The following is a 14,597-nucleotide window of genomic DNA, read 5'->3' as shown; positions in this document are numbered from 1 at the left end:
TGTAACCAGTGTGGTAAAGCCTATTCACATCCTCGTAATCTCAAAGATCATAAAAGAACACATACTGGAGAGAAACCCTATGAATGCAACCAGTGTGGTAAAGCCTTTTCACAGCATCGTTATCTCCAAATGCATAAAAGTACACATACTGGAGAGAAACCCTATGAATGTAACCAGTGTGGTAAAGCCTATGCACATTGTCGTAGTCTCAAAGAACATAAAAGAACACATACTGGAGAGAAACCTTATAAATGTAACCAGTGTGGTAAAGCCTATGCACATCCTCGTAATCTCAAAGAACATAAAAAAACACATACTGGGGAGAAACCCTATGAATGTAACCAGTGTGGTAAAGCCTTTTCGCAGCATGGTAATCTCAAAATACATAATAGAACACATACTGGAGAGAAACCCTATGAATGTAATCAGTGTGGTAAAGCCTTTTCGCAGCATGGTAATCTCCAAAGCCATGAAAGAACACATACTGGAGAGAAACCTTATAAATGTAACCAGTGTGGTAAAGCCTACTCACATCCTCGTAATCTCAAAGAACATAAAAGGACACATACTGGAGGGAAACCCTATGAATATAACCAGTATGGTAAAGCCTTCTCACAGCATGGTAATTTCTAAATACTTAATAGAATGCATACTGTAGAGAAATCCTAAGAATGTAACCAGTGTGGTAATGCCTTTTCGCAGCATAGTAATCTCCAAATGCATGAAAGAACTCGTACTGGAGAGAAACCAGTATGAATGTAACCAGTGTGGTAAAGTCTTTGCACATCATAGTACTCTCCAAATACATAAAAGTACACATACTTGAGAGAAACCCTACAAATGTAATTAGTGTAATAAAGCCTTTTTCTCAACACTTATCTCCAAAGACATGAGAGAACATTTATAGGAAAAAAGCCCTATGAATGTGTTTAATATGATGAAGAATTTGAACACTTCTGTAGTCTTCATTATTGTGAAAGAATTCAGACAGCAGAAAAGCTGTAAACTTATTTATTTACATGAAACTTCACCTTTCCATCTAAGAGATGTAAGGAAGTAGTGTAGTCATTAGTCAATTCTATATCTGAAAATATATTTTGATGTGTTATGGATTTGTATATATGATATGATTCTCCATAACTTCATGTTCCCAATGGTTACCCATTTGGCACTTCATTTTGAACTATTGCCTTCTGAGGGAATTATGTAGTTATTGTAGATACTGTAAAAAAAGTTGATATTTCTTGCTAGTAAAGAGATTTCTGGTCTGTGTGTACTGAGTTTGACGGTTAGTAGCACATTACCAATTATGTGGAGACTGGAGGGCAACTTTGGTCTACTTTTCAGTCTTTATATGGTGGTTAAAAGTCTGGTTTCCAGCTTCATATACCACATACGTTTCCCACCTAGGTGTCTCACTGATTCTGAAATAAAACTGGTTGAAACATTACATCCCTAAAATACAGTCTTCTTTTCCAATTACAAACATTGTCATCTAAAGATGGATAAAATGGGAGGATTTGAGTGATAAATCGTATTGTAAAAAATTGTATAGTGTTACAAATTTTGAATGTGTTACTCTATATTATTCTTTATAGTAAACAGTTGTTCATGACATTTCTCAGAACCACAAATACATGCCAGAGAATTGTTAGTTGAAGTTGGTTGCTGCTTGCCTGACAACCCAAGTTCACTCTCTGCGAGGCTCATATTACTCCTACATTATTTATCTCTTTTTTGTAAAGTTGGCATTTGGAATATTCATACTAATACAGTACAAAATAAATATGTTTTAAACTGAAATAAGGACCATTGAGATCACTTGAATGAAATGACTGGCTGGGTTTCATCTTTAGAACTTAGGGAAGTAGATAAGAGACAGCAATAAATTGTCCTCTCACTCTCATATATGTACTATGGCACAAATATATACATACAAATACAGTTCAAACATTATGAAACAGATGAAACTAACAAATCAAAAATAACCCAATTATTGAAAACATAGGAAATGATTTGCCATATTAAATTATTATAGAAATTCAAGAAGTGTTATTGTTAATGAAAACAGTGATGATCCTTTGAAAAATCTAAACTTTTTCCTTTCATTCTCTGAAGGATAGGTCATTTTACAAATGAACCTCAGGACTACTGGTGCATGCCTGTAATCCCAGCACCTAGGAGACAATTGTGACCAGTTTGGTCAACATAGTTCCAGTACCGCTATGGCTATGTGGAGATATTCTGTCCCAAATAGTTGCAAAAATGAAAGAGAATACTTCAAATTCTGGAAATATTTCTGGTATACTTACCAGATTCTGATTGTTTTCAACCAGTCTTTTTTTCATCTTTACACACATTAAGAACTGTGTTAATAAAGAAAAATGGGAAGCAATGTGGAAAGTCTATTCCCAGGGTTAGAAATCCAAGGAGTCCTTCAACAACCATTTAGCAGAGACTTCTCATCTTCAATTGCTAGGAGACAAGTGCAGTGATAGAATGTTTCCATCCTCTGCATTGCAATGACTTATTTGGAAGCTGGAGAGAGAGGAGTTCTGCTTCTATTGTGTGCCCAAGTTTGGTTCCTGTCACTAATATTGGATGGCTCAGAATTGCCTGTCTTTCCAAGTCCAGGGCACCTAAATCATCATTCTGTCCCCCCTAGGGTATCAGGTATGCAAATGTTGAAAAGACACATACATACTTGATTCCACATAGTAAAAAAAAAAAAAAAAGGAGAAAATGAATTAGTTTAATTCATTTAAATTAGGTGCATAAGTTTTGCCACTATGTATTGCAAGTGCATTCCAGATATCACTGAAGGCCAGAGGAGAGTATCTGATCCATGTGATTAGACTTACAGACAGTGATGAACAGTGTCTTAAATGCTGGAAATCAAAGCTAGGCTCTGTGAGCAGCTGGTGCGCTAAAAGATTGAGCCATCTATACAGCCCCATGAGCATGTCATTAATAGCAGTAAGGTATGAATGGTTGATCCTAAGTTCATCTTTAACACAGCCTTGACAATGCAGAAGAAATATAAGACTTATAGCATCAGAACCTAACATACTTGGTGATTAAGAAGTTTCTCTGCCCTGATCTCTGAAAAATGAGGGAAGTGTCTAAAAATTTATAAGGAGAGAAATAGAGAATACAATCTTTATGAAGTGTCTGACACCTTGAGCAAAGCCACAAAGGAGAGTTAATCTCAGAGATGGCAATAGGCAGCAATGGGAGACTGTAAGATAACATTTAAAGTATACCCCTGCTGGAGCTTATGCTTATTGTAAGGACAGGAAAACAGCTGGCAGTGATAAAGACTGACTTGTCTAACTGTGTTTCTATTCTGCTTGACAGATGCGTGAAAAACATTCAGTAAGCATCCCTGAGTGCTGGTTACTCTAGAAGACATGAGGTTTGTTGTTAGGGGAGGCTGAGACTTGATCAAAGTCTGGAGAAATCAGGTATATATAAAAAGCTTTGAAATATGAAGTTAGGGCGGGAGCTTTGGATGCTAACCCTAAAGGATTACAATGCCAAAGAACAATGCTTGTGATATACCTGAAGACAAGCTGTCTCCTACAATATCCTCTATCAACTCAGCTGTGGTGGGTCAGCCACCTCCAAGTGTTCTACTCTTTTCCTTTTCTTCATAACTACATGTAGTTCTCAGTGAAAGCACCATGCAGGCCCATAGTTGCTGGTCTCCATTTGGATCTTAAAGTCCTTGGTTCCCACCCTGTCATCTCTGTAAACTGCCTGCTTGGTACCAATAAGGATATTCTGAAGAAACATTTATATCTTCCTCTTATGTGAAAATCATTGAAACAGCAGACTACATTAACTTCTAGTTTCCCCTTGAATCTCATTCTGGGAAAGGCTGATACTTCCAGGTGAGAAATTCACTGTTGACTAACTCATTATCTGAATCCCCTGCAGGAGAGAAAGTAGATGAGAAAGGGTGAGGGATTTATGAATATGGAATATTCATTACATGTCTTGGTTAGATTATGTAGTTGTGCATATCTCCTGGCTCTTATCTAAACCTATTAGGACTTCAAAGATGTACTAGTTACCTTATAGCTTCATCACTGGACAAAATTTTTACACCAAATACATATATTCATATACTTAAAGTTTTTCTGTAATAATTTGCTTTTATCCATTGTTTATTCTCTTTTTGCTTTAAAGAATAGTACCAGTGTGAATCTCTGGCTGGCCTTCAACTCGGTATATATATATATATACCTTCCCTTCAGAGTGCCTGAAGTATAGGCAGGCAAGTCACAGCTCAATAATTTAGTTCTTTTGATTGGCTTATTGATGAGTGGTTAAGCCTGACTGGCTAGGGTAGCCAGGATATAGGCTCTGGTAGTAACTCCAGTAACAAAGGAAGAGTGCCATCAAATGATGCCCTCTTGCCTTAAAGTCCACTGTCTACCGTCTATGAGCAATATTGTTTTTCTTTATCTTGGAGTCTATTATACCACATCAAAGTTCTATGGCACAGGTACTGTCCTCTGCTCTACAGATAATGAAACCCAGGCTCACAGAGATAAATAGTTTTGTGATATAATTAAGTGTAACTGCTTGTCTTCATCATCCCATCATTCTAATAAATCACTAAATGATGTTGAAACCACCTAAATGAGGCATAGGCTTCTAATCATGGTGATTAGAAAGAGGAGACAGGAATTTCATTATTTCAAAGTCATCCAAAGCGAGAATGGTCAGTGGTATGGTGGGAGTTCCTGTGATTGACTCAGGCCAATGTCTGTAATCATCATTGCAGCTCTAGAACTTAAAAGCCATGGCACCAGCAAGTGTTTGCTAAGGTATTTACCAACACATATTTTCTAATGTTTCCCATCCAAAGCAGCTCAGGTCTCTTAAGGTTCATACTTCTATTAGTCATTAAATAATGAAAGTCTCCTACAAGTGGAGGAATTACTCTCAGGCTGGGATGAGCTCCCTAATGACATATCCAATGGAAAGTGTTCTGTCCTGAAAGCACATACACCCAACATAAATGGACTATATGTGCACTCTGACATGTCTCACAACTGAAATTCTTCAAAGCTTAACCTGGATCCTGAACCTAGAAGAGACTTAAGGATGACAGCATATGTTGAATGCAAAAATCTGTTGTAGGCTGCTTCGTTTTGAATGTAGCCAGAGATGCATCCATGTTATCATTAAAGATATTTTTATTTATTGGTCTCTTAAGTGTGTGGAGTAGTTTCTCTGCATACAGGTTATCAATTGCAGAAGAGCTGCATACCAAGCCTTTTACAAAAATATTTCAGAGTCAAGCTCTCCAATGTTGAATCAGGTGACCTTGATCCTAGTCTATTGCTCCCCAGGGAAATGACCTTGTAGTCTTTTAAAATTAAGCTAAATAACTTTTTAAATTAAAGGGTTGAGCCTCTTTTTGGATAAATGCCTAAGAGTGGTATGGCTGGATCTTAAGGAAGCACTATTCCTTGTTGTCTGAGAAAGTGCCAGATTGATTTCCAGACTGGTTGTATAAGTTTCCATTCCCACCAGCAATGGAGGGGGGGGTTCCCCTTTCTCCACAACCTCTATAGAATGTGTTGTCACTTGAGTTTTTCATCTTGGCCATTCTGATGGGTGTAAGGTGAAATCTCAAGGTCGTTTTGATTTGCATTTCTTTAAGTGTTTCTCTGCCATTCGATATTCCTCTACAGAGATTTCTCAGTACACAATAAGGACATTTGCTCAACCATGTTTGTAGCAGCTTTATTTGTAATAGCCAGAAGCTGGAAACAGCCCAGATGCCCCTCAGCTGAAGAATGGATGCAGAAATTGTGGTACATCTACACAATGGAGTATTACTCTGCAATGAAAAATAAGGAAATCATGAAATTTGCAGGTAAATGGTGGGACCTGGAAAGGATCATCCTGAGTGAGCTGTCCCAGAAGCAGAAAGACACACATGGTATATACTCACTCATATAGACATATAACAGGATGAACCTACTAAAATCTGTACATCTAAAGAAACTAATCAAGAGAGAGGACCCTGACTAAAATGCTCAGTCCCCAATGTGAAAGGCAAAGAGGATGGACATCAGAAGAAGAAGAAAAAGGATACAACCTAGAAACCTGCCACAGAGGGCCTCTGAAAGGCTCTACCCTGCAGACTATCAAAGCAGATACTGAGACTTATGGCCAACTGTTGGGCAGAGTGCATGGAATCTTATGTAAGAAGTAGGAAATAGTAAGATCTGGAGAGGACAGGAACACCACAAGAAGAGCAACAGAATCAGAAAATTTGAACACAGAGGTCTTCCCAGAGACTCATATTCGAACCAAGTACCATGCATGGAGATAACCTAGAATCCCTGCACAGATGTAGCCCATGACAGTTTAGTGTCCAAGTGGGTTACATAGTAATGGGAAGAGGGACTGCCTCTGACAAAATCTAATTGGCCTGCTCTTTGATCACCTCCCCCTGAGGGGGGAGCAGCCCTACCAGGCCACAGAAGATGACAATGCAGCCACTCCTGATGTGATCTGATAGACTAAGATCAGAAGGAAGGAGAGGAGGACCTCCCTTATCAGTGGACTTGGGGAGGGGCATGCGTGAAGAAGGGGGAGGGAGGGTGGGACCAGGAGGAGAGAAGTGAGGGGTTTCAAAGTGAATAAAGTGTAATTAATCAAATAAAATTAAATTAAAAAAATAAGGGTTGTACCACCTCTCAGGTTTAATATCCATTTGGGTCATATAATCAACTCTCCATTGCAGTAGCAGGAAAAAGATTTGCATGTAGAGCTTGGCTTCTGCTTTCAGACCACAATAGAAGGACTAGCTTATTATATATATCAAAGGTAGAAATAGGGTACTCAAAGAGCTGCTGATGTCACCATTGTGAAAATGAACTGATTGAGGCAGGGCTGGTGATTTTGTAATTTCCCAACAAGTAATAATATGAGATGAATGAAGACAGACCAGATTGGTGGGTGTACAATTTGGGGAGGAGAACATTGTGGGGATAAGGAACCAGGTGAAGAAAGTGTGTGAGTGATAACAGAACAAACACAGAATCCTGTGAAACCAGACTCAAAAGACCAGACTCAAGGTGTAGATCAAACTTAATTGTCCAGTGTAAAAGCCTTTAAATGATTGAAACCTCCCATTGTAGTCTCAATCACCAGTAACAATAAGGTGTTTTGGCTATAAGGAAATGTGTGTGTAGGGGAATGGGAGGTAAGATCACCTTAGGAGACTACTGTGAATAAGGGAGTAGCAGTCACTGCCCTAGCTTCAAATCCAGTTTGAGACTAGGAGTCCCTAGTAGATCAATACTGTGTGCAGTGGATCAGGATCTTTGGGGAACCCATAGGAGCTGCTGATGTAATTCACCATTTCATATGGGCCTTGAATAGGCTTAGCTTGAACTCCCCCGATAGCATGATGCATTGAATATTAAATATCCAACTGGGGGACTGTCCTGTGCACCTATGTCCAGTCCACATGCACATTTAAGTCAGTTATAAAGCCTGGTTCAATTTTTAAAAATAATTTCTTGTGATTAAAGTTATATTATTTCCACTGTCTCTTTCCTGCATTCAAGCCTTCCCTTATTCCCCTTTGTTTTCTCTGTTATGGCCTCCTTTTTTTATTACTGTTTGAAAATGACTTGTGTTTGGCTGCAGGACATATCAGCTATAAAGTAAGGTGTTGCAAAGGACATTTGGTGTGTAATGAAATGTGTACACAATGGACCTTGTGCCTTGGAAGAGAAAGAAGTGCTTGTGGAGAGTGCAAGAAATTGTCCAAAGTACAAATTTGCTAGATTATCTCCATGTCCACCCCTGGAGTGGAAGGGAAGATGTGGGTAGGCCTGTGCCTTTTGAGTCATTTCATCTATGTTTACTCAGGAGGGGAGCTGTTAATGACCTGAGGCAGAACTCAGTGGCTTAGCTAATGATGGACTGTAGGAAGTCCTAGCAACTAGGAACACCATTAGGTGGCAACCTGAGACTTCTTTTCTGGATTTTCCTCTGATGCAGCTGTAGGTAGCTGTGAAGGAGATCTCAAGCTATACCATACTAAGTGTTGGTCCAGTCTCCCATACCAGCCAAAGCAGGTTGGCTGAGCTTTCAGAGTCTGATCTTCTGATAGTGGAATGGACCATGAGCCACACTTATAACTCTGTTGGTAAACAGGGTGACATTAATGAGGATTCCTTTGAGAGGTGGGGGGTGCTGCAGTCCTGACAATAGGAGGTGATGGTACTCATATCCTTGTTAAGTGTACATGCACAGACATTGCATTTGATGTGCAGTAACAGGACAGTTTGAAAAAAATGAGTTTTCTAGAAGCCTGAAGATTACCTTAGACCTACAGCTTTCTGTGATAATTTTTAAAATTTGTTTAGAAATTGGTAGAACAGAGGTGACAGAGGCAACCCTTTGGCAATATTTAATTAGAATCTCTTTACCTTTCCACTACTACCAGCCACAGTGGTGTGATGCAGAAAAATTCAATTCCAGGTAGAAAAGAAATTGCTGAGCAGCAGAGGTTTCTCAAGTGTGCGTGTGTTATGCAGATAGATAGGGCAGATTTCACATCTTGTGCTATTACCTATATGTCCGGAAGCTGACATGAAAGTATACTTCAACATTGTTTTGTGTGTGGACATCGCTGTGGCTGAGTTTCCTGGAATCACAAAGAGACTTGAGGAGCTACAGAGACATAGCCCACCTTTCTGACCACTTCCATTTACAGAAAGAAGTATAGAACATGGGACCTCTCTTTTTTTTTTGGAAGAGAAATTAGTAATGGTAGCTGGAAAGCCAATAATATAACAGTTTAGGCTATCATGCTGAATTTATTTTTTTGTGAGTTGTGAAATCTGAGTTTGTTTAATTTCTACATACATAAGTAACAGTGGTCAAATTCACATTCTTTCTGTTTCCTTAAGTCATTTGATGAAAACTTGAATATATTTAGGGGATTATGGTTTTGCGTTTTTGTCTGTATCCAGTTATCCTTTCACTAATATTGTATACCTTTTGATTCTTGTAGTTTCAGGTAAGTACAGAAGCCACATTGTAAAAGTGTGTGTCTAAAATTTCTTCATAATCCTACTGAGAATTCTGAGTTTTTCACATAGTACATGGTTTTGGAATCAGTTTTCCTGTAATAAATCATTAGGAATTTTCTTTGGATTGCTTTTAATTCAATCTTCAAATTGGAAGTTAATTTTTTAAATCTTTTTCTTTTGAAAAAATATCTGTTTAATGCTGTTTCCACGTGTGTGTAAAGCTAAAATATATTATTATATAACCATTAATTTTGCAGAAACCATAAGTACATGCCACTGAAGATTATGTGAAATAACGTACAATGTGATACAAAGCGACTTTACTGTAGAGTTCAGGGACACAGAATACATTCATATGGTCACATAGCAACTACATTATGTAGAGTTCTCATAAATGGACAGAATTGCTGTGTATTCAAACAATCTTCTCATTGGATTTTCCATGCACATGAAATTGGTATTGTGAAGTGTCGCAGTTCTCATGCTCATTGCACTTATATTCATAACACAGCCACAGAAGACCTGGCAGAGACTTAGAAAATCCACATGGTTGCTATTATGTCTCTGTGATATTCCTGAAAATCTAGGCAGTATAACACATGGGTTCCCTTTCATCTCCTTAGCTTCAATTAAAGCAGATATTCTCTTGGCACTCCCAAATGTTCTGTACCATCAAGCCACAGGACAAGTTTTCTGGCTCAGTTGATGGTGAGGTTTCTCTTCCCACAGTTTGTAAAGAACGTTCTTTCCCCTAAGAGTCTGGAATATAGGGTTGAAGGCTCCAAGCCTGTACATGCTTATGTTCTGTATATTCAGCAAATATCTGTGGAAGTGGCCCTCAGCAATGGGGCCCTTCTGTCAGTTTTCAGAAATACCTTTTGTACTACCATTAGCTTGGTTTATTTAGGGATCCCTACAGGGCCCATGAACCAAGACATCAATTTATTGTAACACAATTCCAGCACTGAAAACCCTGTCTGACAATAAAAGATGGTCAGTTCAGACTCTGTATCCATTGTTACTAGGACTTTTTACTAGGGATGCAATCATAGACTCAATGAAGTTGCCACAAAACTTTTTTCCACTCTAAGCAGCAAAATTCTCCTGATTCCAGCTGTGTCTTCCTGTATCCTTTCTCTTCCTCCATTACCTGATTACCCACAGAATCTATTTTTTCTCTCCTTCCCAGAGATCTCCAATTTCTACCATCTTGTTTACCTAACACTCTGGATCTGTGGAATTTTAACTTGAAGCAGTGTGTCACTGTGGAGGCAGACTTTGAAGTCTTCTATGCTCAAATAAGTCCATTTTCACAGTCTCTGCTTCAGATCAGGATGTAAACCTCATAGCTTCTCCAGAACTATACCTGCCTTTACTCTGTCAGGTTTCCCACCATGACAATAAAGAAGTAAACCTCAGAAAGAAGACAGCCAAAATTAATGTTTTATTTTATAAGAGATGCCATGGTCATGGTTTCTCTTCAAAGCAATGGAAACTGTAACTATGACTGAAGTTGCTAGCAGGAGCTGGGATATAACTGCAATAGTCCTTTCCATGCTTTTCTTTGGAGGAATGTGGATTTTTGTAAGTTTGGATTAGGAAAGTAGTTGGAGAAATGGAATAAAGGGAGTAGTGACCTCAGGGGAATACCCCAGGTGGTGAAGCTTCCATCATATAAAAGTAAAGCTTAGGGCCATGCATGGTGGTATACACCCTCAACATCATCACTCAAGAGAGAGCAAAATATAGATTTCTGAGCCCAAAGTCAGTAATGGAGCAAGTTCCAGCAGATCCAAGCTTAACCAGTGAAGAAAAACATTGGAATAAAGGAAGCTTATGTATATTTCATTGAACATTGGTCCCACGTTCCAGCCCCAGCAAGCAGCAGAACTAAGCAGATTCAGCCAAGTGGTTCTGGCTTTAGAGTCGATAATAGAAGACAAGGGTAGAATAATAATAGAGGTCAACTTTGGAAGAGTGGGGTAATGTCATCATTCCCTGTACTGAGATGGCTCACACAGGTAATCCCAGCACTCAGGGAAGCAGAGGTAAGTGGACCTCTGTGAGTTTGAGGCCAGCCTGCTTGACAAAAGCCAGTCAAGTACAGCTAAGGCTACACAGAGAAACTCTGTCTAGAAAAACAAAAATAAAACAAAAATGATTTAAAAATGAAATCAAATAACTGTATTTCAAATAAATAAAAGCCAAATAGTTGGGTATTATAAGAGAACTTTTTAATTGTATCTTTTGAAGTAAGAAAACCTTTCTTTGTTCTGGACCTATTGAGGTGATACACTCCCTCTTTAACTTAAGCCACATATCTAGTGGTAGCCTAAATATATAATGGAAACTGAAGATGGTCAATCTGTCTCTTGTTCTGTGTGCCTTAGCTCTGGCTAGCAAGTTCATTTTTTCACTTCCATTAGAGTCTACTTATTTGAAACTCTGGTGTATTTTGATGATCACAAAACTTAGTTATCCAGTCTGAAGAGCTACTGGATTCTTCAACTCTGCATAGCCTTTGAGCAATTCTTTTTTTTTAATTTTATTTTTCTTTTTAGTTACATTGTGTTAACTCTGTGTCCCAGCTGTATCCCGCTCCCTCATTCCCTCCCCAACCCCACACTCCCTCCTTGTTCTCCTCCCTGCCCCTTTCCAAGTCCACTGATAGGGGAGGACCTCCTCCCCTTTCATTTGACCCTGTTTTATCAGGTATCTTCAGGGCTGGCTGCAAAGTCCTCCTCTGTGGCCTAACAGACTGCTCCTCGCAATTCTTATAAATTAACTTTCTACATACACAAAGAAATACATTCTATCAGATCTTTTCATGTAGAGAGCCTTTTCTAATACAGCTTTGGTTTTTTTCCCCACTTTCCCATTGAGATACAAATGCTTGCTAAAGTGGTGCTCAAAAATATCATGTGTTTCCTGTTTTTTTCCCCTGGGTTGCCTCAGACCTTCCAGGGGGAAAGTAGCTGCAGTATATTTGACACTAGCGTTAAATCACAGAACAAAAATCTCATTGCATTTTCTGATATCTCTGTTTAATTCTTAATATTATTGGCACCCATTCACTTGAGGGAGTTAGATTACTAACTCCCCTGAAGGATGAATAATAGGCTGTGCATCTATCCACCTTGATTCCAGGAGGAAGAGGGAAAGTGCCTACTGAGTGCTGGAAGACAGAAGGTAGGCTAGGGAGGACAGGCACAAATTATACTGAAATACAAATCTCTGACGATCTGGAAAAGGTCTGGTCCTAAATTGGAAGCCTGGGCCAGGAATCACAAAGCCTTGTCCCTTCAGTACACTCTAACCATAATGGAGGTGCTCATGTCTCTCAAGACTCACTGGCTAATCAGGACCATGAGGCCATCCCTTCAGTCAGAGGAAGAGGTGGATTCTTCCTGGTGCCATATTACATATATACTCTGTAAGTGAGCAGCTTTTAAAAGCTGGTGTCCTGTGGTCCAATTGAGGCAGTTGTGTGCCGTGAGGATATTTCAAGCGAGTTCCAAAGTTGCAATGTGGTGAGTATGTGGATATTGACCCCAACCTATGGAGCAGGAAGCTGAAGAGCAGGACCTGCTTTATTGGGTACTTCCAAAGTCTGGGTGTGAACCTACAGTCTGAAGTCACAGGAGGGATCACTTGTCCTACCCATGACCATAGCAGGGGCATTTGAATATTTTCACTGTATTGGGTTCTGGATGGAAACCGATAAATCTCACTTCAGGAATAGAAGATTAAAATCAAAGCCTTATTTTCTGAGCTCAGGGAGTCATCTAGTTCAGGATCGTCTAGTTCCCCCAAGGGTAAACTATTTTTGATATTTAATATTGTTGGCTTAGCAAGGGAGTTTCTGTCCGAGGCTTGGCCTGATCCAGCATATTTTGCCTCAAGGCCTTAAATAATTTTCCAAGACATTCGGTCTGGAATCTAAGGTCCTTAATATAAATATATCTGGGGATATAAATCCCTAGACATTTGGTCCAGAGCTCAAGGTGATAAAGGCATGAAGAATTGGGTCCTAGGTCGGGTTATAAGTGAGTGCTTTGTAGTTAAGGTATTTTTACAATTTTGGTACCTCCATTAAGGTAACAGCAAGTTTAATCACTTAACAAACAGATAATTGGGAAAATGTTATAAGGGGTCAGGAGGGAGATGGATCTGCAAACTTGGCAATTCTCAATATCATATGGGAAAACAATAAACACAGAATTGACAAAACAAGCCTGTACAATAAAAGATTTTCTAGAGGTTTTCCTCATCCCAGATCTCAAAGCTGTACTTTAGAGCAACAGTAATAAAAAATGGCATGGTAATGGCACCTGTGCTTTAAATATTTAAGGGGTGTGCATCTACTCATTAGTAATTTTTATTAAATCATATTAAGAAGCTGGGTAAAACAAGTATAGGGGAATCAAATGCTGTCTCAGTTTCAGGGCCAGCTTGAAGGTGTGGTAAGTTAGTGAATGCTACCTTGGCTAGTGTTTCTGTTTATTAACCTTAAAGCATCCCTGGCTTTACTATTAAGAGTGTACTTTTCTTAACTTTAAATTAGTCTCTAAGATTTTGTACATCACAGACATTAGAAAAACATCTTCCCCAACCTTGTTAAACAATCTTTTTTCAAATTATTTCTAAGTATAATGGTCATTGCTAACAACCTACAACTATGGTTCCTTTCAAGGGCAGTGGTTAATTCATTAATCTGCTCGAGCAACCATTTGAAAAGAGATCAAGCATTGTTAAATTTAAATGCCAGTGATATTGCCCAGCGAGGGGCTAGAAGCCTCCTTAGAGTTTTCATACAACTCATGTTGTGAGGAATATGGGCATCATAAGGGCATCAAACAGAGCTATGTTCCATAATAGCACAAGTACTCAGTATAAGCAGTTCTTGGGGTTATACTTCTCCAAGACAAACTCATCATGACTATGCTAACAGGGAAGCCAAATTCCATGAGTGCTACAGATGTGTTGCTGTTGCTCCTGCACGGCTCTCAACAGTACCAGGTAGCCAAAATAGTTTGCTTAAATATGGGAGGGGGTGACATTAGCTAAGGCCCTGGGAAGGAGAATTCAGGGTATTGGGTGGGCTATGCCAGCCTGGAGGACCATATAACACAGAAGGATTGATTTCTGGGAGGAAATTAGCAGCTAGGTCTGTTTTGATATGTTAAATACGAACCTCTGCCATTTGTTCGAGGTATGAAACCTACATCTATGGAAATATAAACTTCAGAGAGAGCAGCATGTTCTCCATTAGGTAATGATTAAAAAATGAGCTCACGAGGAAGAAAGGTGGCAAAGACAAAGATTCTAATTTATTTTTGTTTCTTTATATCTTCTTTCTTTTCTTTGAGGGAGGGCAGATACCCAGACTGGACTCAAATTTTTGCTCTCAAGTTTTGTTTTCTAATTCATTTTTATTTTATTAATTATTATTTTTTCTTTTTTTTTAAATTTTATTTTTCTTTTTAGTTACATTTTGTTAACTCTGTGTCCCAGCTGTATCCC

General features: G+C 38.9%; 1 protein-coding gene across 1 annotated transcript in view; it reads left to right on the top strand.

The window, feature by feature from the left end:
- The window catches only part of LOC129692335 (zinc finger protein 120-like), a 14,869-nt gene extending 13,075 nt beyond the window's left edge, over positions 1-1,794 (top strand). Inside the window, exon 5 of the mRNA XM_055628669.1 lies at positions 1-1,794. This exon is cut by the window's left edge and continues 331 nt beyond it. Coding sequence (XP_055484644.1) covers positions 1-633 — 633 coding nt within the window. The 3' untranslated portion in view covers positions 634-1,794.
- The last annotated feature ends 12,803 nt before the right edge of the window (positions 1,795-14,597 follow it).

This window comes from Psammomys obesus, unplaced genomic scaffold, assembly GCF_907164565.1.
Source record: "Psammomys obesus unplaced genomic scaffold, mPsaObe1.curated_primary_1811, whole genome shotgun sequence".
In the NCBI taxonomy this organism is placed as follows: Eukaryota; Metazoa; Chordata; class Mammalia; order Rodentia; family Muridae; genus Psammomys; species Psammomys obesus.
This window is presented reverse-complemented; position numbering and strand designations above follow the sequence as displayed.